This window comes from Bemisia tabaci, chromosome 1 (genome assembly GCF_918797505.1).
Source record: "Bemisia tabaci chromosome 1, PGI_BMITA_v3".
Classification (NCBI taxonomy): Eukaryota; Metazoa; Arthropoda; class Insecta; order Hemiptera; family Aleyrodidae; genus Bemisia; species Bemisia tabaci.
This window is the reverse complement of record NC_092793.1, coordinates 19074590-19099140: the sequence shown is the minus strand read 5'-3', so window position 1 is coordinate 19099140 and position 24551 is coordinate 19074590. Positions and strand designations below refer to the sequence as shown.

At 39.2% G+C, this 24551-nt stretch overlaps 1 protein-coding gene across 1 annotated transcript in view; it reads right to left on the bottom strand.

Annotated features, from left to right (window-relative positions):
- Positions 1-14472: 14472 nt before the first annotated feature.
- LOC109034045 (protein THEM6) overlaps positions 14473-24551 on the bottom strand; it is a 34088-nt gene continuing 24009 nt past the window's right edge. The window contains exon 2 of the mRNA XM_019046969.2: positions 14473-20777. Coding sequence (XP_018902514.1) covers positions 19665-20291 — 627 coding nt within the window. The 5' untranslated portion in view covers positions 20292-20777 and the 3' untranslated portion in view covers positions 14473-19664. The remainder of the gene's footprint in view (positions 20778-24551) is intronic.

The window sequence follows — 24551 nt, the reverse complement described above, 5'->3', positions numbered from 1 at the left end:
ATAATCAATAATCAGTAGGACATGAATCGTTGCGATGTATAATACGACATTATAATGCGGCATTACTATTGTAATTCATTTTAATGGATTAGGGGCATTATAAATCATTATTGCCACGTCGGAATGAAATGTTGTAGACTGAATTGAAAAGCATGTTGGCAAAATTTATTATAAAAATAGTATAACATTGGACACACTGGACGAGTCCGTCCAGGACAAGTTAAAAAATTCCCATGAGCCGAGTGCCGTAGGTTAAGGGCCCGTTCGCCAAAACTAATCGAAACTGTATGAATGAATTGCTCCTTTTAAAAATCAAAACAATATCGAATTGCGATATATTACACAGTTAAGATAGGGCTATGTCCTGTCGTAAGCGGCGACATACAGTCGATATCATTTCAATAATCGCCCCAATGGCCACGATAGTTGTTAGACGTTTACGGTTTCCCTGGTAACCTTTGTTTGCTATCAGCTGATATCAAGTAATATGACTAGGAAGCTCCAACCCAGTAGTTAAAGCTTCCTTAACCGCGAAAACTTTAAAATTCAAATTTTCAAATTTTGAACGTAAAGTACATTTTTTCCATCACGAGATAAAAGCACAAACAAGTTTTGAATTGTTGACTGTATCACCATGATTCCAAAAATACAATACACAACATAGCATTGACTAACAATAAAACAGTATGCAATAAAATAAAGTCATGACAAGGAACATAGCCGAAAATGGCGCCGATTCCCATCAACCAACGCGCGGTCTCTACAATGTAACATGCTGCATTGATACTCCCCAGCTGGGACCGTCCGGAATAGCAGCTCTAGTGCAAGCACCAGAGCCGCTAATATCTATCCGTTGCGCTTTCCCGCTGTGTCCGGTGGAGAGGAAAAAAAAATAATCGAATTCAGCGCGTAAGACTGCCGATTTATAACTCTAAGATTTCCCGGATCTTATGGCACAGGAAATGTGTCATCCATTAATTTCCATCAACATCTATTCCAAATTATTCCTATCCTATTTTGATGCAACGGGTGAGACGTTATTTAAGGATCCTGGTGTTTTCTTAGAAATTTGGAAACGGCAATCGTAGATTGCCTGATAATCATAGTCATTACCAATAGAATTGAAACGTTTACCATCAAGTGATACCGAATACCGAAATATTGAAGTTATTATACCGAAACGTGACAAAAGTTTAATGATGAACTTAATGGTAAAAATACCACTATTATTGGTTATTGCCACTTTCAATTAAGAATCAATTTTAAACTAAATTAATTGAGTGAGTTAGACCATGATTATTCCTGAGCGTTGAGTTAGCAAATTTGCTACTATTTCAACATTATATGAAGTTCCCCAGCTTACCGTATGAGTAAGTAAATGTGTCTCGTGTCCTTTTTGAACGGGTCCAAATGCCCTATTTCTTTCTCCCGTATCTTGGCTGTCTAAATTCTCACCCAAAGTTGCAGTTCAAGTATCTCTCGGGTGAAAAACAACTTCGAACATTCCAAGAAAGAGGGGAAGTTGTGTCTCAACGTGTGCCGGAGAGACGAATTAACGATATTCACACTGCATGCATCAGCTCTGGAAAGCAGTGGCGTGGCGTGCTGTGCGATGTATCGATTGTTATGCCACTTAAACCCATGATGAAGAATCGATTATTAAGGTGTTCGCTCCGAACACCCTGTTTATCGATCCTTTTCCATAGGTTCGACTGGCATGACAATCGATATATCGCAATTCACGCCGCGCCACTGCTGGAAAGAGAAGACACACTCGAACGCTAACAAGGGAAAAAAATGAAACATCCTTGCGGGGAAAATAATAATGTCACGTCGAAAGAGGTTTCAGGACGGCGAAATGGGTGGAAAGGGGGGACCTTATTCAAATACAAGTACGTTCAACCTTCCCTTCCTTTATTATTTGTGGTAGAATGCGAGGCGGTTTGTGACGATTCGTTGTCAAATATTGCTGTAAATCCGTCCGTAGTAACGGGAAATTCCTTTCGTCGTGAAGATTTGGCAACGGACACGGTCGGTCTGCTAATTTCCTTTTCCAAAGCTCGCGAAGAGGCGTTTGGAGGCCAGAATCACGAAAAAAAACTTTTCATCCCTCATCGAACCGAAAATTTTGCCGTTTCTCAACAAATTGTGAAGCTAGCGTTTTCTCCTTATATCCGGTCGAGGTAAAACGCACATGTCCGGATGACGAAAAAGCGAAACTACACATTGAGATGAGCCCGGAAAAGCATTGCGTTGTATGGATTGCAGGGTTCATTGCAGGGTGTAGTTCGGCCTTTATGTCATGAGGGCGACGAATTTATCGTTTTATACATACTTATAAATCTTTAGTCACTCGAGAAGTCTCGCTGGCACGTACATCTGAGAGGGTATACTAAGAGCATGACAATCTCCCACGCAACCATGCTAGGGAAAACCTCCGTATGAATATTTGGACGTCGCAACATTTTTCCCGAGAAGATATTTATTTTTTAACGGAAGTCCAGAGGAAATCTGAAGATTGGAAACTAAGCGCCATCAGGTATTGCTTAAGTTATGCAACCATCTCTTTCCTGTAGTGGGTATCTGTCAGCTTGACAATTATAATTTTTTTTACTAAAATAAAACGAAAAATTTAGGGAAATTTTCCATACAAAAGTCTATAAATCGAGGGAATTCCGGTTTTTTACTGTAAGGCACATCATGAGCGATATCAGCACGCTAAATGGCGGTCACTGTTTTGAATTTCCTTTCTTCGCCTGATCGTGCTGCTCAGGATTTGAATTTCCATTCCTAATTTTTCCTTGAAATATTCAAGTACTTCAGATTATAATGTGAGTACAACCCTCTCTAAAAACTTCTCGGAAAATCGGAATTTTACCTTACGAACAGAATCCCTGGAAAAATCTGCATTCACAGAAATCTGAAGCGTGCACAGAAAAAAATAAGTTCATTTTCGAATTGAGCAGTAACAAATAAACCAACCTACTTTTTGCTGCTGATTCCGAATATCGACGAACTTCCAAACCACGTTGCTCGGTTTGTTGCGTTGCAGACTTCCTTCCCAAAGACATAAAGACGGAGCGCTCGTATCTAAAAGCACGGTTTACGAAACTTAACTTTCGCGCAAAGTTCCGTGAGCTTTTGCAAGTAGTTTTGACACGGCTTTCCCAAAAAATGTGTTCAACACGAGTAAACGCGTCTTCTGCACCCCTCCCCCACTGGCACGTTCATTTGATGGTTTTCATTGATGTTTCAAAACGAATGAGAAGAGGGCGGCAAGTAGGTAAATCCAGCCCTGCCTGGATTTACCTATATACACAATGGCAAAAAATATTACATAGTTGTTTCTACTTGTTTTCGCATATTCTCAACGCATTTCATTTCATTACTAAACTATCATGAGGCTATAACACAAGTAAAGATTTGCAAGCAGCATTGATTTTGAAGGCGGCGGTCATGACCTTTTCCGCATATTCACGCATCATATTTAGCATCAATGAGAGAACGACGTGGCCATATTTGCAAGGTCAAAGACAAGTTTTAATTATGCCGCCTCAAGTTTTTCGCATACTTGTAACATTACTATCCTCTCTTGTTGCAACCTCTGAGATTGGTGAACCGCGGTCATTAATACAATCAATTAAAAAAAAAAAAATAACAAAATACGTTATTACGTACTGAGCTGGTACAATTCTGGTATTGCCAGTGGTCATTTTTAAAATACTCTTTCAATACGATGAGAAACTGAAACCCTGGTTTTACATGCAATTTAAACAAAAAATCTTTACACTATTTTGTTTTTTTCGTAGAATGATATATCAGATTTCACTCGGAAAAAATGATTCTATGTCAAATATTAGAATAATTCGCGGCGTCCTCTAGTGATATTCCCCACAGATTGTGGCGCCATCCAGTATCATTTTGTCGAAATGTGGAAACGCGCTTTTGATTTTGATCTTCGCCGCACACTTGTGAGGGCAGTAATCAGGACTTACGAGGTTCTCCTTGAAAATGGAAAACCACGTGTCCATTATTAATGTCTCCAAAGTGTTTTGGGGGATGTAAACAACGTGAAACGCGTACTCTGGAAAGAAGTATCTTGGGCCAGACTCTGAAAAAATTTGACAAGAGAAAGCACTCTTGCTTTAATAATATGATTTTTGCTTGAATCGAGAGCCAAGTCTTTAAATTAAAGCGGATTTCCTTTTGATTCAAGAAAAACTCCGATTAAATAATCAAGAGTATTAATTTTTTTTATAATTTTTTTTAAAAGGCTGGACTCTGGATTTAAGAGACTTTTTTTCCAGTGTATTGAGGTGGTAACACATGCTCACATCAATTAAAAACAACTTTGGGTCAAATATTCCAGTTCATCCACAAAAAATTGAATTGATAAAATTTCAATGAATAATTTCAACAAACTCGCCCAAAATTGTTTAAGGAGTCCATACTATGCTCACACATGTGTTTGACTTGGCAAAAACTTAGAGAACTTTTCAGTAATTAAGTTTATGCACATTAAATTGACTGGGGCCGTGCGGTTAGCTTTTTGAAATCCTCACCTAAAGAAAGTCCACCGCTTATCTCTTTTAGTCTTACCAGAAATTAAAAATCAATTACGGCAAAAACTTCGTCTGTAAATAATTGTGCTAATGCGCAACGTATGATTAATCCTCATGAGTCACTAACCGGTCTCAGTGAGAAAAACAGCGATCCTAGGGAAATTTCATCTGGTGTCACGTTTTCTATAGAAACTTTTCTAAATATAGCTTTCTGTTTATGAACAGAAGATCGGGATAATTGAGGTGGTGCTTAAATTGTGAAAGGTAAATGGTCACGTGTATGGCAATTTTTTCCCCCAAGGATCATGAGCCTTAAGAAAAGCTGGGTCTCCAAATAGTACAGGATATATTTCATACGTACTGCCGTGCTAAGGAAAAACGCCGTATGAGCCTTCAGATGTTGCCTAATTTCCGTTGAAAAAGTAAAAATTTCCTAGTAAAATTGTGAATATTTTTCGTTCAATTTCATAGACAATTTTATTCAATTGCACCTAAATTTCCTGAAAAATTTAAGGAAAAATATTCCTAACATTCCTCAACAATTAATTTTTTATCGATAGAAATTTGGCAACTCTCGAACGTTCATACGACGTTCTTCCTTAGCGTGGCAGCGTAGCACTCAGGCTTAAAAGGATTGCATTTTGCAAAAAGGAACCAAGAGCATTGCGATGTTGCTAAGATTGTGCAACCTCTTTTGTCTTAGAAGAAGAACCTGATCATCTATAAACATTTTTTATTTTACACGCTGAAAACCGCAAATTTAAGACAAAAATCACCATGTAAATTTCATATTATTGCACGATTACAGTATAGTTTAATCGCAAAAGGTGAAGTTGCATAATTTTAACAGCATGGTGAACTCCTGGTTCCATTTTGCAAAATGCAATCCAAATAAAATACACGCACATTTTGCGATAGTTTGGCAACAATCCTTTAAGTTAAGTGTAATATACGAGTTGGTTCTCATCTTAATATTGCTCTCATCCTTTGCGCTGTCCTGCAATGAATTTTCAATTGAGCGCGCCAAGTTCAAGATGTTCGAGCACATATTGAACTTGAGGTCAGGGTCTTGATTTGACATGAGGTCAGTGCCTTATTGATTCCTCAGATTCACCAGGATTAGATCTGTGAGATGTGATCAGTTATGCATGAGACACCTGATGAATTCACGAGGAGGATTAAATGTAAGCTATCGTGGTTTTCGCATTTTTGAGAAAGTGAATGTCAGGTCCTTGCTAAACCACTACTTGATTTTATAGCTTCTAAATTTGGAGATAGAGCGAGTGGTGAAAATTGATGGATTGCACTGCTCTTGCTTTTCATGATCGTTCGTTTCGGAGTTGATTTTTAGCACAGAGCTGCAATGCTATCGTATAGCTAACAAAAACTTCGGTTACCTGAATCGAAATTTGATTCCTATGACTGAACATTTTGGTAACCTGGACTGAAAACTAGGATGGTACATGTACACCGTAGTTATTCTTCTCCGTGCGTTTAACCATTCAAGAAAAAGACCACGAAGGCCGACAAATTTTGGTACTGCTCACTGACTCGGCTTTTTCATTCTACGGGACGAAATCAATTCAACACATGCGTTAAAGTTCATTACATTAGATATTCAATACGTCGCCTACCTGACACAAGGGCGTAACTGTCCTATGCAATGAGCCCTGTCTTCCATACGTTTCAATGCTTTTCCGGGCTCATCTCAATGTGTAGTTACGCCCTTATGTCAGCCAAGCGACGAATCATTAAAAAAAGAATGCTAACAATATTTTCACATTTCTAAAGATGATATTATAGGTCCGTGGTTGACAGGAAACTGAATGATACTTATCATGCAATTTCTGTTTCGCATCAGAAGTTGATTCATACTTCATGTGTAGGTATCATTAGAATAGCGCCAATTTTTGAAACAAATTAAACCAAAAAGTGTCTCCATCTCTAAGTTGGACTACATTTTGCAATTTGGAACTATAAATTCTAGCTCAGTTCAAAAACAATGTACGTGCCATTAGTTTCCCAATGCATATGAAAGTTTTTTCATATGAGCCAAAATTTATAGTTCCAAATTGCAAAATGCAGTCCAGTTAATGGCCAAGGTTCGAAACCACGTACCTCCATTGCGATGTTTCAAAATATACAGCCCTGAATCATTTTTCCGAAGAGAAACAAGTCAAACTTACGGATTAAAATAGAAATATTGAGAGTGACGTCAGCGCGGTGAACGGAGATGGCTGCCTTCAGTACAGCTCCGGCTTATTTAGTGGAAATTTAGTGAAATTTTGTGAAAATGTGATTGAAAAGTGGCTGAAGTTGTCGGTGATATGCAGGATTAGAACCAGTAGCTTGGAATTGGCGACCAGGTTGTACCTTTCCGATTTATTAGAACCTTTAATTTTCGTAGACCCGTCCGCCATTGTTACGTGATCGCCACGTATACATAGAACCGTGTTTAATTTCAGACTTTGCTTAGGAAAGACTTGAAAACCAAATTTTTAGAACCATTTAACTCTTAGAACCTTCTATTATTGCCGTGTGTGCATGTGTGCCTTAATTTTTAATTTTTAAGGAAATTTTATCTTTGAACCTTTGACTTTTCGGTGGCTGGGGTGCCGCCCTTGGGGTCCGGGGTCGGGAGTTTTGCGCGCGATAGTGGGCTGGGATGGGGATTCGGGACCCTTGCTGTGTTTTACGGGGGTTTGGGTCGGCTCCCTGCGCGCAGCTTGAGACGCGGTGGTTGGGGGTGCCTCTGAGGCAAAGGGGTCCGGTGCTGGGCGGGGTGGGGCGGTGCCTGTGTGGGCTTCATTTCATTCATTGTATCACCGTGGACAAGGCACCACGTAAAAAACAGTTTGAGAAAACTAGCATATCCCATTTTTTGCCTGCGTGGGCGTGTCTCCTCCTTTGCCTGGCGGGTGGCCCCTGGGGCGCTCCCGCCATCGTTTCCCGTTTCTTCGTTCTTAGTTTCGCGGTGTAGGGCGCATTGCTCTCGGCCAGGGGGCCCTATGGGCGGTATTCCGCCATTGATTTAGAAACTTTTGCTTCGTTGGCTCATATGCTCATATGATAAGAACTACGCGTCATCTGATAACCGCGGTCGTCGATTCCTGGTGATAAATTTTGTAATCTCAATTAGTGCTTGGCCCGGCCTTGCCAGTAAATTCGTAAACTAGAAACGTAAACAATTTACCTGCTAGCCGTCGCTTCGGTCCGGACCCTTTTAAACTTCAGCCGTCTCCGTTCTTCGCCGCCCGCGTTGCCGTTGCCTCCGTCTACGGACGTAAATTTTTGAGAACCGGTGGGTCACGTTGGAGGCCTCCGGGCCTCTTGCGGGGCCCACACCCCGGGGTCTCATCGGAGGGTTTCTTGTGGGATTTTACCACCGGTGGGGCCCCACCGGCGCAGGGATCCTCCCTTGGATTCGGGTTTGACGCACCCGCGCACCCGAGTTGGTCGGGGGTAGTTCGCTAGTGAACCCCGGCCCCTTCCTCCCTTTTCTGGGCCTCTCAATGAATGCGGCGGTTTGTTGTTTGTTCCGGATCAGGGATACCTTCCTGTCTTACCGCAGGCTATCCAACTGGGGATATCGGGCACGACGCACCCGCGGAGTCGAGTCACGCTAGGCTGCCCCCTTCCGGGGCCGCATCGGGTCGGGTGCCTCGAGGGCTGAGCGAGACGTAGCTGGTTCTGCCCTCCCAGCCCTCCAGTTCTCGGTCTCCAGAGCCCTTTGGGGGGCTGCCGCAGGGCTCAGTGCTTGGGCCCAGGTTCCCCCTCCAACGCCTCACTCGCCGGGTACAATGATGGCCTTGGCAGATCGGTCCCTGAGGGTGGGGGGACCCTCCTCCCGCGCGGGGGGGGAGGGCCTGAGGGGTGCCGGCCTCCCGGGGGCCGGTGCCGTTAACTGCCGTTCGAAGAGTGCCTGTTGGACGTCCGACGGGAGGATAGAGCGCCCGACGGGCCACACTTGTGCGGAGTGTGGCCTGGAGGGGTTGTTTAGTGGGTATGGAACACAGCGGCGTGATCTAACCCTACATAACCGGATTTTTCCATCTCTCAGCGGCTGTCACTGGTCGGCTAGGGGTCGTTTCGACGGCCTTTCGCCGGCTGATGGTCGCTGCCGTACCGGTATTCGGTGGGCCCCTTTCATGGGGGGTGCTGAGGGCTAGGCCTCGGTGACCCCTGTGATGGGGGCACTTGTTCGAATTTTTCCCCTCACCCAAAAAAAAAAAAAAAAAAAAAAAAATAGAAATATTCACGGAATATTTGGCTAACCGAGCAGAAGAGACAAGGTATAGTTTTTAAAACATTAAGATGACTAGTTTTTCAAAGAAAAAATAAAGTATGACAGGAAGTCTGCAACGTCGCGAAAGGAGATACGTGGTTCCGCACTTATGTGGCTACCTTATATGGACGTATTTCTGCCAAAGAAAACTATGTGCAGTGCATTATGACGTGAGCCCTGTTATGCATATATTCTTATGAGTCTCAGGGTTCATGTCTTAATGCACACCCTGGTAGCACAGGTCAGATTGAAGATGTTTTTAAAATGTGTCATTGATCCGAAAAAATTTCTTTAAAACATTTCAATGAAACATCTTGAAAACATATCATGTGTCCAGACGGTTTTGAAAAGGTTTCTAAAACAACTCTATGTCACCCCTAAATTTTGTTTCACAGATACGTCCGATAGATGTTTCTCATACCTTTACAACACATCTCAGTGAGGTATACCTATCGGCACCACAAATTCGTCGCAGAGATATATCTGACACATTCTTGAAACATTTCGGTGAGAGGCATGACATTCCTTTGTATCGTCGAAACGCTTCAAAAATGTTTTCAAAACCTTTCAGTGGTTTGTTGAAACATCTTGAAAACATATCATGTGTCCCGACGGTTTTGAGAAGGTTTCTAAAACAACTCTATGTCACCCCTAAATTTCGTCTCACAGATCCGTCCGATAGATGTTTCTCATACCTTTTCAACACATCTCAGAGAGGTATCGGCACCGAGGCTATAAGTATCAAAAATTTTCAGACATTTGTTCTATCTAATGTCGCTGTGGAATTAGAACCATCACAGCAGGCATCCCTTGATACCAACCATGCATGAGGGCTGAATCGTTACACTTCATCATTATCAACCTATCAGAGGGATTAGAACACCTTCACTTTAGAAAAGTATACGCAAAGCACGATGTACGGTTTCAATATTCTAGATAATCCATAACTTATGAGCTTTTATGGAGATGAACTCGATTCATACAAGGAATTAACCGTGTTAATAACCTCCACATAATTAAATGTCCAAAAAGTATAGCTTGAGACGAAAAATTAAGCTGAAATTTGGTAAAATTGAAAAATTAAACTTCAACGCCCTCTGGTGGATTCAGTTTGAACTAGGTAGGAAAAGTTTTAGAAAGGTCCTAGAAATGTTTCTATGTTATTCAATGAAACATTTCTAAAACGTGTCAAAAACATTTTTAAGTGACGTATAAATTCGAACAAAATATTCAAAAAGGTTTCAAAGACATTATATTTATTTTTAATTGAAAACAAATCCAAAATGTGTCAGATAGGTTGCTGGGAGGTGTTGTTGAGTCGTGCAGGAAAAGTATCTGACAGCACTTTGAGAAGTTGCTTGAAACAAGCTGTAGATTGCATTCGAAACATTTTCAAAATATTTCGAAAACATTTCACCAAACACTTCGAAATTGGAAGTTTCTGAGAACGTGTTGGAAATATGTTGAAAACATTTTTCTAAAACTTCAGCGACACTGGTTCGATTTATATTCAAAACGTTTTGAAATGAATTGAGGATGCTGATCGGAAAGAGAATTAAAACGTTTTGAAAATGAGTTGGAGATATACCGCACCAATCAGTAATATTTATTAATAATTGAAAACATATCTAAAATGTGTCAGATAGGTTCCAGGAAGGTGTCGTTGAGCCGTGCAGGAAAAGTATCTGACAGTACTTTGAAAAGTTGCTTGAAACAATCTGTAGATTAATTTGAAACATTTTCAGAATATTTCCAAAACATTTCACCAAACACTGCGAAATTAGAAGTGTCTGAGAACATGTTGGAGATGTGTTGAAAACGTTTTTAAAAAGTGATAGTAGAACAATTTGAAAACATTTTGAACACATTTTAAAAACGTTGTTTTCACGTTTCTGTAAGATGAAATGAAAATATTTTTAAACTGTGTTCAAAACATGTTGTCTCTGATGAAATATTTTACATGACTCTCAACTTTGTCTTCAAAATGTTTTTAAAACATTTCATTTCCCCTCCAAATTTTTCTTTTGTAAAATGTTTTGGATTGGTTTTCAAAACATTTCTGTTGTGTTAAATGTATCCAACTTGAAAACATTTTCAAAATGTTTTGGATATGTTTCAATGAAATGTTCAAAGTATTTGCGTCATTGAAACATTTCTGAAATGTTTCTAATATGTTTCATCGAGATGAATCAGTTTCGACACAAGTGGAATGTTTCTAAAACCTTACCGATCCGAGCTGTGCTACCAGGGCATAGTTCCGTTTGGCAGAAATACGTCAACATATACTTACTATACCTACCTAAAATATATATACTTACCCCGTAGATGCCAGAAACTGCAAAAAACTTGGCAAATGATTTGAAGCAGCTCATCTGCTCATCGCGGTTCCGCAAGAAGTTAATTCAATTTTTTCAAGATTTTGTTCAAAATTTAATATAAAAAATTGCTCCTTCTTGATTCAATTTGGTCAAGATCTTGTGGAAACAATGATGAAGAAAATAGCTCTTTGGTCTCGGTTGAATTAATTAATTTCGGAGCAAGCAATCAAATCAGAGGCCTAGTTTTAATAGCTGCCAGTCCATTGATACCTGCTCACCTCTCGGAGCTTATCTCTGGACGCAGAAACTCGATATCCTTACTTGCTTCGAAAATTAGAGACAACTCGAGCGGACAAGAGATTTTCCCGACCAGAAAATCAACACGGTTCCCTCGTGGTGAGACGGTATAGAATTTCTACACTGGAAAAAAAGACACATTGGATCTAGAGTCGAGACTCTTAAAAACATCGACAAGAAAAAGTACTCTTGATTCAATCAGAATCTAGCTTAAATCAAGAACCAAGCATCTTAATTCAAGCGGATTTCGTTTTGATTCAAGCAAAAATCCGATTGAATCAAGAGTATTTTTTCATGTCAATGTTTTCAAGAGTCTGGACTCTAGATCCAATGTGTTTTTTTTCCAGTGTTTGCGTTTTAAATAAAAATCATGTATCTAGAAAAATAACTCGGATTGCAAGAACAAACTCACGGCTCATAAGGAACATTAAAGTTTTTGGCCCCGGTGAATGAAGTTTTGGGTCACAGAAACCAAACTTCGGCTCAGATTACCTAGGTCTGTGATAAAGACTACGAGTTTTAATGTAACTAACATTAATGGCTCATACTATGAATTACGTATCGCGAGTAAGGAGAGAGGGGACATTATCTTCATGACAGATGCGTTACGCACCCTAAAAAGAGGGGCAGGTGCCGAAGGTTACATGCAAAAAGTAGCCAGTTGCACCAATTTTTCATTAATTGTGAACGATAAAGCGTCGATGTTTAGAACATATCCTCTTTGATTGCACAATTTACAGTAGCGAGAGGCTTTTATTTTATAAATATACACCAAAATCGATTACAATCCTAAAAAACACGGTAAAAACTGAGCATATATTAGCATTATATACGTACATGGCGTCAGCAATGAAAATAAGATCATTTATTCTGAACGGGTAAAATTAAGAAAGCAGTACTAGGTAAAGTAGACGTCTCCTACTTTAATATTCAACGTATATATGTAATTTATTTGTTATACTTTATACTTTTTATACCTTGACATGTTAAGAACTTCTTTTATATACCCGGTATTTTTGGGTTTAATAAAATACTAAGCGTCGATTCTTCACCGCAAATGTCATGAAAGATTCCAATTTCTTATGATCGAGATAACTGATTGAAGCATTTAATTGTTTTTCTTAGAGGGGAGGGGGTACTTGTAAGTGCGTTTAAATTAATTGCGTAAAAAGCTCCACACGGTCTTTGAACTAGATACATTTTGTAACAGCTCAAACATCAGAGCTATAAAACTTTACTGCTACATAGTCTTGCGGAGGAAACTGTTCGCATGAGTTCGAAAACTTGCTGATCAACTCGTCATCTTATACGTTACATGTGAAGTTTTGTAATATTATATGATCACTTATTTACGACACAACAAGGATCATACAGCTTTCTACTATTCAGACGAACTCAGAAATTGAATAACACTTAATGAGACAATAAAACGGTTAATCAAAAATTCACGTAATAAATTGCGAGTCCAGTCCACCATTTCGTCGTTGTTTCGACGTGAAAGCGTATATGGACGCGAGTCCAAAAAGCATTGAGTGATCCGGACGACAAGGCTCATTTTTAAATGCAGTTACGCGTTTATGTCAGAGTAGCGACGATGAAATGGACGACAGTGAGCCGTGTTGATTGGTGGTTTATAGGATTGAAATAGAGTCGTAGGTCTTTGACTTCCTAGTGTATTTGATAGACATTTTCCCCCTTAGTTTATTTTTGTGCCTGTACTATGAGCGACCAGCAATTTATTTATTGAGCTCATTACACTTAGATACTCCTGGCGATGGGGGAATTGGGTGCAGATCTTTTCTTCTTCTTTCCGTGTCGCAGATCTTTGCCATTCTGATCGTGAAAAAGCAGCATAGTAAAGCAGTGGTGATTCTTGAAATTTGACAACACTGCTTTTCTCCATTTAAACATATTTTCAATAATATACTCTTAAAAATGCAGCCTGCTTCACACAGAAGTTGGACCTCATGAAATGGATTGAATCATGCAAAAAGGAACCAGAAGCATTGCAATGATGCTAAGATTGTGCAACTTTATCTTTTGCAGTTAAATTACTGAAATCATGAAAAAATATGAGATTTACATGGCAATTTTTGTCTGAAATTTACAGTTTTTAGCGAGTATAATAGAAACTGTTAATAGATAATCAGGTTTTTCTTCCAAGACAAAAGAAGTTCTACAATCTTAGCAACATTGCAATGGTCCTGGTTCCTTTTGCAAAATGCAATCCAAATGCAGTAAAGCTACTATTTATTAAATCCATTCAATTTCCCATGTCGTTTTTTTTCGTAAAATTTCTCCTACAATAGAAAATTTCTCAAGGGAACAAGCTGAAGTTTCTTACAATAAAGGTGTTAATGTTACCATCAGTCATGTTCTAGTGTTGCGCGTTGCATTCTCATTTTACAGATGGTACCACACACATTCATTACGTTGATAGTACAATTAATTGAAATTAAAAAGTCTTTAGACTGTCAACGTGCACAAATCATTCATCATAATTTTTTGCTCCCTCATCGATTTTAGGATAGCATTAATTTTGACTAATTGATTGAATAATGACGATAAGAGAGTTTAAAGTACTTCAGAGCCTCCCCGAAGTTGGATATCGACGGTGAAACTACCAAACCACGTATCTCGTTTGCGGTGTTTAAAAATCTACGCTCGCATTTTATTTTTTTGAAATATACCAAATCAATATCATTCCTTGAGATTTTCACAGAATTTTCTCCGCACGAAGAGGAAAAATCACAGAAATTTTCAAGACTGGACGTTAAGTAGTTTTTCATTTAAAAAATAAAGAATGACAGGAAGTCTGCGACGTCGCAAACCGAGATACGTGGTTTGGTAGTTTCACCGTCGATATACTCATTTGACTCAATCTCCACTTTAATTTTCTCAGCTTATCTTCAATATGAGAGCAGAGTTTTATGTTTTTTAATATTGTATTTTATTAGCGAGGTGGATGATTTATCTTAGGATAAAAGGGCAGTAACTAAAAATACGTTGATCGCGTTTCTGATTTATCACAATTTATTACACATTTTTAAAATTTAGGAAATACAAGGATTAACTACAAAGCTAAAGACTAGATTTAATACATGTTCACATTTTTAATTTTGACATTCGATGAATAGGGACCATACAGATTGATAGGACTTTTTCTGATGCGAGACCATCGATGATAGCAAAAATGCTGTAATAGAAAAGCTCGCAAGGTGCGATGGGAGAAACGTCTGCCATGCTGAGGAAGAATGCCGTATAAAAATCCAAACGTTGCAAATTTTCAGCTGATAAAAGCCGGAATTATTTGATAATTATGAGTATTTTTCATTGCATTTTTCACAAAATTTTAACCGCAGTTAAATCTATTGTGCCCAAAAATTTCAAAGAAACATTTTCAAAACGTCTCTCATAAAAAAAAAAAAAAAATATTTTATTGCGGAAAATTTGGCCAAATTTGAATGTTAATGCAGCAATTTTCCTGAGCAAGCATCTTTAGCATAATCTGAATCGTTTTGGCGTTTGATTGCCAATGAGATTCAACGAGCGAACTAAACAAAACGCAATAAATAGCAAATCGCAATGGAAAAATTTGCGTGTGACTGAATACCAATGCTGATCGGAAAACGGATCAAGTCTGCACCAGTTGCACTACACATCAGCTTCGATGGGCGTAATGTCTGAAACATTCTCGGACACAGTATGCGGTGTTTAAATTCCAAGCGATAAATTGAGAATCATCAAATCGTAATCCGTTCTCGAATGTAAGTTCTTACAAAATTAAAAAAGTAAACTGAGTATAAAAAGGGTAACTTTGCAGTAATTGTCCAATTTTAAAGTAATTCTCTTCCCAAAGAGATAGGAGAAAAGAAAAGAAAACCATTTCATAAGAAATATTATCACTAAATTTCTTGTGGATTCATCATTCTTAGAGCGTTTCGACAATATTTAAATAAATTAATAAATTTCCTCAATTCATCATACCTCGCAATAATTTAAATACTTACTCTACATTCACAAAAACTGGAAGCAACACTTACACATGACGAGCGATGCGTGGAGATTCTTATATACACATATGCGTGGAGTTTTAGTGTAACAAATCAATTTTAATGCAACGTAATTTGTTTCATAACACAAGTTCAAGAAAGCTACTGATACATCCACTGAGTAATGAGGAGAGCTGTTGAATAAGTGTACAGAGTGAGTGTGGTCTCATTCATAGATTGCTAAAAATGCACGGATAGTAATAATAATTTCAGCAGCCTGCAAATGGTTCAGCTGCGTTTGAAATAAGCATATAGTGATTCATTAAAAAATGTGTTGATTTTTCATGTGAAAATAGTTACATAACCGATAGATGGACTAAACAGTGGATTTAGACCGGGATTTAGAGCCTAGCCTAGTTAAGATTACAGCAACAGGATCACAGGAAATTCATTTATCATGGATGAGAGTTCCTAAAGGCTTCGGAAAACTCGATTTTGGGTTCTTTTATGGTATATAAAGAGCGGTTTATGACATAGCATTCAGATATATTACCGATTTGAAAGGCTTTGGTTCAAACATCGTAATCGTACCACAAAATTGCTAATTAATGAGACCCTACGAAGATTATGAAAAGCACAGAATATATATTTCCTTTTATTTACTATTGAGAATATTGAATAATGTGTGTCTCTAGACAGGGCCGTAACATGTTTTATCTTCAAAATTGTATAGAAAGAACGAATTACCCCGAGGGAAGACTGAAAATTAACTTCTGAAAAAGAGATGAGGGTTTTCAATTAACATTGGTTTAATGGCAACAATATACAAATGACGTCATTTGTATATAATTTAACTTCCATTTGATATGTGTTGAAAGGACGTGTTGGTATCTCATTTAGGAGTTGATTTCTGAACTTACCGTTGTGTGAATGGTTTTCTACTTAATATTTTGAAGAGAAAACATGTAACGTTGACCTCTAGATCAGACCTTGTCTAGTTGCCCATCAATACTGTCTAAATCTTAAAGGTGGGTTACAATAAGGAGCTTTTGTTGAGACCGCTAATGATTAAAGAAAATTGATACAAAAACACCAGTAAGTATTACGGTTAAAATCAGTGAGAATAATTAGTTCATTCGGTTTTGAGGATAATTATGAGACGGAAAAATTATGCTTTTCATGGCGTGAGATGATCAAGCAGAAGAAGTAAAAATACACAATGATACGTAAACTTATGATAATTGCAAATTGCACGCATACTGATTTCACGATGTAGGAAGAGCTCTAAAAATAATAAAATTCTGCATATGAAATGCGCACCGAAAAATAATGAGCTGTTGGAGGACTCAACAGTGTGTTGCCAGTACGTACACATTTAAAATAGTAACTCTAGCAAAATGAAAAAAAAAAAATACAATAGAAAAATGTTAAAGGCATCTTGAAACATTACTCAGCCTTTAAAAAAAGTGGATTTCACACGGAGCTGTCGGGTAAATTGCTCTGGAGGGACGACACCGTCACTTAGACGAGAGAATTTCATTTGAAATTCGACACTAGTGGCGGTATTTTTCTTACGATAGAGACGTCACGCAAAAATTTAAATGATTTTCTTCATCTAACACTATTCATACAGTGTATTAGGCCGTTTTCTCCTGGTAGTCGATTGTGGTCGAACCGGCGTGCGCTATATCGAATATTGACGGTAATATTCCCAAACCACGTTTCTCTACAGCGATTACAAATGCCCGATTCTAATCTATATTTTTAAAGCAGAACAAATCAACAACTTTCAGTTAGGTTTCTTCAGAATTTGCTTCGAGTAAAGGAAAAATCACAAAGGTTTTTCAGAATGGACATTTGAATAGTTCTCCATTTAAAAAATAAAGTGCGACAGGAAGTCTGCAACGTCGTGAACTGAGATACGTGGTTTGGGAATTTCTCAGTCGAAATCTAGGAAAACTCTCGGCAAGCTTTAAATGTTAAGTAAAAAAGTAGAGAGTGATACATACATTTGAGTCATTAACACACGAAAAATGCTAGTTTCGAAAAAAACAACGCTTTGTTTTTTTAAAGAACAGCGTCTTATTAAACATATTAATTACTGAATGTGCCATTGTTTACAACAAATCTTGTCTTAATTTCATCGAATTTCAGATTTTACCGTCTTCGCTGCCATCAATCTTAGCCAAAAACTTAAAATTTTAACTTGCGATTCTGAACGACAGTTCTAACACAACCGCGCCTCAGATTAACTCTCTGTAAGGTACAGGTTGTTACAGTCCAAAGGATTGATTTTAAATTTGTGCAGCATAGCGTAATCCCTCAAAAGCTGCAAATTTACCCGGGCAACTGACAATGAGATCACCCTTTATGACTTAGTATTATTAAAAGATTAGTGCTAATAGCACAACATCAGACGTAGCATTGTCGACACAGGTGTTGTCTCACCGGAGCTTTAGAGAATCATCAGGGATCAATCAAAGGCGGAAACGGGGGGGGGGGGGCAGAGGTTCGCGGGCCCGATTTTGATTTTTGAAACAGTGGGAGTGAGGTCTTTCCGGACTTTTTGGGAAGCCTTTCTGTGCCACCCACCTTAAACATACCTTGCTCTACCAATGGGACTAGGAAACAGTGATTTTCGTGATTTATGTTGATTCATTGCTGGACTTACACAGACGTTAAGGCAAATTTTGTGCGCGAGGGTTAAAAATTGGAGGCTTTTTGAGGAGGAGGGGGTAAGGCCAAAAAAAGTCTCTGGTCTAGCATAGTGTGATGAAGTGTTATTGGCACCACATTCGAGTTAATCTCTACAAATCAAAAATATCACAGTTATTTTTAGTCAGTATTCGTTGAATTTTGGTCTGCAGCTTATCGTAAGTGAAACCGCATTGGAAACTTCAACGAACAGTTAACGATTCTTGACGTGGTCAGAAAAAGTAATGTGGTCGAGTCTGGAGCAAAAAAAAAGACGTAGGGCTTACAGAATTAACATTCTACAGAATAAATATAAAGTAGTCTGGGCGTATACTAGGGTGGAGAAGGTCGAATAACTGAAAGGAAAATGTGCCAACACAATTAACATTTTGCCTTTTTCCATTACCTTTTTATGATTTTCAAGCGAGCCAGATGGAAAGGGATTGATACATTGAAAACACTGCGCAAACCAGAAAACCTGATTAATGGCGAAAGTCGGAAAACTGCCTACTATGTGTGCGATTTTTACAATTTTTTGTTCGTCTATCTCCGAAAAAGAAAACTGGTCTTTGCGAATTCCGTCTCATAAGGAACACCAAATTGTCTGGTCCCGGTGAACAAAGTTTTCGATTTCAGGAGCTGAGACCCAGTTGAAATTACCGAAATCTTTGGTAGAGAGGACGATACTTACTAAGCTAACAAAAACTTAGGTTACTTAACCCGAGGCTCGACTCCAATGACAGACAAATTTGGTTTACTGGATCAAAAACCTTAGAGTCCCTTATGAACAGAAGTTCTTTTTCCGAAAGTTATCCTCCTCATGAACTTACATGTTATTTTCAATTGCAATATGAGGGCTATCCGGAAAATTGTATGTAGAGCCGTTGGTTGATTTTTTCATTTATACTTTTTCCAAAAACGTGGAAAAGAAGGAGAAAATAAGAACGGAATTTTTGAAAAAATGCAGCTGAGATAGGCGTTTTTCGACTTTCTCGTGGATGTTCAGGGGATCTTTAGTTTTTGCGCAATGCATTTTGGGTACGATCGATATTTTTAAAATTTTAACCATTTGGGCGATTATTTTGGGGAAATCGAATAACCAGTCTGTAGATCAATCAATACGGAATGCTCGTGCCGAAAATCATCTTCCAAAATCTTAAAATAAAGGCAAGAGTGCTGTTTCCACTTTGCAACCGATCTCAATATATCGATATCGATGTTTAATTGGAGAAAGTACATTTGACCTTGTTTTAAGACTTTGGCAGATGATTTTCGGCTCGAACATCCCTTAATGATTCGCCCAAAGACTGAAATTTCGATTTTTCCAAAATGATTCACCTAAGGTTTAAAACTTTAAATACATTGATCGTGCCCACAATGCATTGCAGAACAGCTGAGGATCCACCCTAATTCAGGACCTCCATTCTCTGACCACGTTTCCATAAATAACGATAACGAAGGACTATTTACAACTATACACGTACATAGAAACATTCTAACTCACGAAGAGCGGTGATCAACATCCATTCCTGAGGTTGACGCTGGAGATCTCGTTACACTCGATCCATTTCCTCAAGTCGAGGGGACACTCGGGTTTCTGGATGGCGTTCTCGCTGCCTCCTTTCTTCGTCACCAGCTCGGCGATGATCTCCTCCAAATTGCAGTTGACCACCTTCTGCTGGCCCAGGACGATGGTCCTCACGAAATTGTCCGCCGTCAGGAACCTGTGCTCCATGTAAACGGCCGACTCGGTCCAGTAGATAATCCTGGTCGTGATCTTGTAGAAGGTGAAGGGTCGGATGAACCGGCGGTACCTGATCGTCGTGGCCCCTTGGAACACCTCGCCGCCCTTCTTCCTGATCGTGTCGAAGAGCTTCGTCCTCTCGTAGAAATCCACGCGCGCGAAGTCAACTTCCCGCAGGTAGCGGGCGTTGTTCATGTGGTAGAGCAGCATGTCCACGTCCGTCGTCAGGCAGATACTCGTGAAGCTGGCCGTGTCCAGGATGGACAGCCGCTTCTTGAAGAACTTGGCCAGGATCACGCACAACCCCATCCGCATGAAGTAATGCACCTCGAAAACGTAGAACTGAACGAACACGACGCATATTATGCACACGGCCACCACACTCCACTCCTCCATCATGGCGGCGCTTCGATTATGTCAAACACAAGAATTGGCGGTAATCCAAATGGGAGGCACTGAATTCGCGAGACGTCACTCTCGCGGTAACTATTTCGACACTAGGCGAAAATCGCGTTTTTCTTGAAAAATCACTGGAAAGCCGGTATAGATGCAGCTAGATCGTGAACAAACTGCACGAGACACCGGGCGTGAACAAAGCGAGGTTAACGAACTGGCGAAACTGGTGAAAATTTGGCACTATGCGCGAAATCGGGAATCGGACGGGACCACCGGGCATGAAACACTTCTGGGGGAAGGACTCACCGGTCGGGGGTCAAAGTCAGTGTCACTGTCACGCGCAAAATCCAAATCGCGACTGAGTCGTCTTCTTCGGACGCTCGGCGGTCGGCGCCGCGGCTCCGAGCGCGAACCCGTTGACCGTGGAAAGCACCGACGGATGACACCAGTGACGTCACAGCCGACTCCTCCGAGCCCCCGGTCTTCTTCCTGCAAAAAAGCAAAAGCGGATCGGTTAGTAGCGCCGACAGGCTCACAGTTTACAACAAAGAACTCGCGAGTTGAGTCGTGCTTCGCGTGGCCGGCGCGACGCGGGATGCCAGCGAACTGCCTCCCGGCGCCGAGCGTCGACATTCTCGTTTTCTGCGTTTTTTTACGCCAAGGTCAAGTTCCTCTCGTCTCGGTTTTTTGTGCCCCCACCGCCCGGCCGCCGTGCCCGTGTGACGTCATGCGGGCATCCGTTAGCCGTATCCCGCTCGCGTCACCGGCTCATCGTCCGGACTCGAAAAAAAAAACTTGGAAAGTGGATCCGAGGCCCCTTGCGTCATCGGTGGATTCCCTCGATTTGTGCAAGTGGCGCAACAAGTTCAATGTCGGGGATACGCTTCTTCTTGCGCACGCTTCGCTCTGATAAGATTGCGCTAGACCAAAAATAGAGTAACTGCCGAGCCTCCTACATAAATGCGTTTTGAAGAGGGTATACTGATGCCGAACTAACGTAACGTTGATGCATTTGAGTTGAATCTACAACACCGGGAGCGAACAAATATACCTATTGACTCTGAAGCTCCCAAACAACGCGTCTCGTTTGCGCGGTGTTTGAAAATTTCGACTTCTATTTTATTTTTAAGGAGAACAAATCAACCACTTTCTTTTAAATTCATTCACTTCGTATACAGAGAAGAAAAATCATGAGAGTTTTTAAGAACTGATGTTGGTTGGTTTTCCATTAAAAAAATAAATTATGGAAAGAAGGATGCAGCGTCGCGAACTGAGATATGTGGTTTGGGAGTTTCACCATCGATATTCGACAATCGTAATGGTTTTACGTTGAATTTTTGGCATTTAACGGACCTATATCTAAGGCACATTTCAACTTCCCCCTCCCCTAAAAAAAATCTACATTTTGTCAAAAATAAGCGTGTAACCCAGCACTTCGACGATTTTTTCCCGTCATCTCAGTATTTGCTTACCACACTTATGAATTCACCTCAAATTACCTAATTGTTTTGAATAACGCAAGAATACCGATGAAAAATCTAACATTAAGTCAGAAACAGTCTATAAGGAGAGGGAAGAGGGCTAAGGGAAGGAATTATATACAGTGGTTTAGCGAAAAACCTCCAACGCGGTTAGAGAAAAAGTTTGTTTGGCGAGTTTGCCTTTAAATGCATAGCTGTGTATGAAGCCATGATAAAAAGGTCATAATTACTTCAATTTTTAAAATTTCGGTCGTTTCTGATGTTAGTGTGTATTTCTAAGTGTAACTACTTACTTTGCTTTATTTTTTTTTTTTTTCAAGCGTTGCTGAATTTAAAAAAAAAAAATCCTATTCGCAGGACTGAGTCTCTAATATTCCAGTCTTACTTAAATTAGCACTCACTTTTTAACTTCTTACTCTTAATTACTTCTGGGATGCAAATCAGAATTGTTATTTATTTATATTTTTATTTTTATCATTTCAGAATATAAGGATGCATTAATCGGAAAGTTCCGTTCCCGAGGTTGAACTGGTTTCCATGATATGTAGGTCACATGATAAAAATATCAGTCTGCAATGAATGAGAATGATAATCTCGTGCACTTCACACTACACCAATTTCAATTTTTATTGAATCATTTAAGGATTTGCATGCCGACCCATGAGAGAAACAATGGTTACTTAGCTGCCCAACAAGTCGTACTTGAATTTTGGTTATTCAATCCGTTGAACTTTTTTAGGATAATAATATGCAAAGTATTATTATTACTTTAAAAAAAAAAAAAAAAAAAAAAAAAAAAAAAAAAAAAAAAAAATGACACTAAAAATTTAATATCAACCAACTCAAAACGTATATTTATAAGAGCTGACGTAAAGCTGTCAAAATTCACGTCGTTCGACTGATCTGAGGACAGATGTCAAACCGAAATTTCCAGCACCATACTTTCGTCAGTAAATCTCTTGCTGAGCAAGTTTTTGAAATGGATTGGTAACTTTTTCCAGGCGAGGCTGGAGTACCTTGAAATTTTGAGGGCACATAATACGGAATGTGCCAGTAGCTTATAAATTAGAGTCTGGTTGAGGCCTGCAAAGATACCTTGTACGTTCACTGAGTTCTAAGAATTTTTGTAGGGTATGGGAGGCTTTAATTTAAGGTGAGTACTTTAAATTCATCAGGAAACTCATTCATTACGGTCAGGCCTTGGTCTAAATTCTTGCAGTGCTGGTCAAAATCAAAGTGATTCCTCGGTTAACTGATTTTACAGTTCTAGAGCTGAGTTATTAAGTAACACAGTAAAAGAATGGAGTAACGGAGTAATAAAAGGTAATAGACGATCTTTTAATTATCATCTTTTATCGGTATGGCCCCCTCTTCGAAAGCAAACAAAAAAATTTTAAAAAAACACTCACACGCGACCAGTGAGACTTGTTGCCAAATTGACCGGTTGATACTTTATATAGATAACATTGCTCGCGTGTTCCATAAATAACGTTTTGCATGAGAAGCAATTAGCGCAAGTAAAATTTTACTGAAATATTGTGCAGGTAAGTAGTATTAGGTGGAATTAGAGAATTTAAATAAATTTAATTCAAAATGGGCTTCAATCAGAGAAACATAAAAATTCAATTAATGTAATTTACAAATTTCGAACGGACGAAAAAATGAGTAAGGTAAAAAAGTATGGAAAGTATAGTGGATAATGCCTATAAAACGTTCAAGTACACCTACAGCGACCATGCTGTGAAGTATATAGGGGCGGAAAAGAATATAGACTTCCAGCAATGCATTTTGGATGGAAGATTTAGTCAAAATTGTCGCTGTTGGTTTTTCAATCAACTCTTCGCCCGACTTTGAACTTTTTTGTGTCAATGCGACATCACTGCCGACTTATTACCCGGTAAGGATAGGTGATCATTTTGCCAAAAAATTGATTATATAGTAAAGTCTTATGAAAATTATTCTGATCCCCAAAAATTGGTTTCGCTCAATCGTCACAATCGTTTATATACAGATCAAACCAGAAGCTATGACTCACAAGACACGCCAATTTTTTCTGCATGCACTTGACATTTGAAGTGAATGTCTACACACAGTAAAGAGATCCGTTCGGTCAAAAGGCGTACCGACTGAAAGAAAGTCAGTAAGATCAACAACTTTTGTCTCGTAGCAATTGTCATTGCTGAATGCTGACTAAGCCACGTTGTCACCACGTTGTAATGGTGACGTTGTCACCTTGCCTCTGAAAAGTTTTGAAGAAAACTTGATGGGTGTGTCCGATATACTTAAAAGGGTCTTTGAATTCAAACAACATTTCAGTGTTTGTCATTAAAATACATCGATATCAGCTGACACATCACAATCATTTCGCAATATGGTTGAATATCCAGAATACGGTTCAAATTAATTGCACGACTGGGTATGTAGATAAATCAAAGTAGGTAAAAAAACTAGAAGAACGATGCCTACATACCAAAATATCACGGAAGTGGGGAAAAAAGCCATCCCAAATGTAGAAAATATGTTATTTTTTATTTGGAGGAGAGTAAACCAGGTTTTTCATTGAATAACTGGCACTTTTAGCTCTTAATCCTGCCCCTGCCACCCAATTTCCCCTTCTATTTTTGGCGGAAAAGGAGGTTTGCTTGCTTCTTTAGCCCCCTCTAGATCTATTAATGTTTCATTGCAATGCTTTTATGTACAGAATTGTGCGAATGATACTATCAAAATACGATGAGAATTTAAATATAAGACTCAGATTTTTGCAGTGGTGTAAGTTAGCATA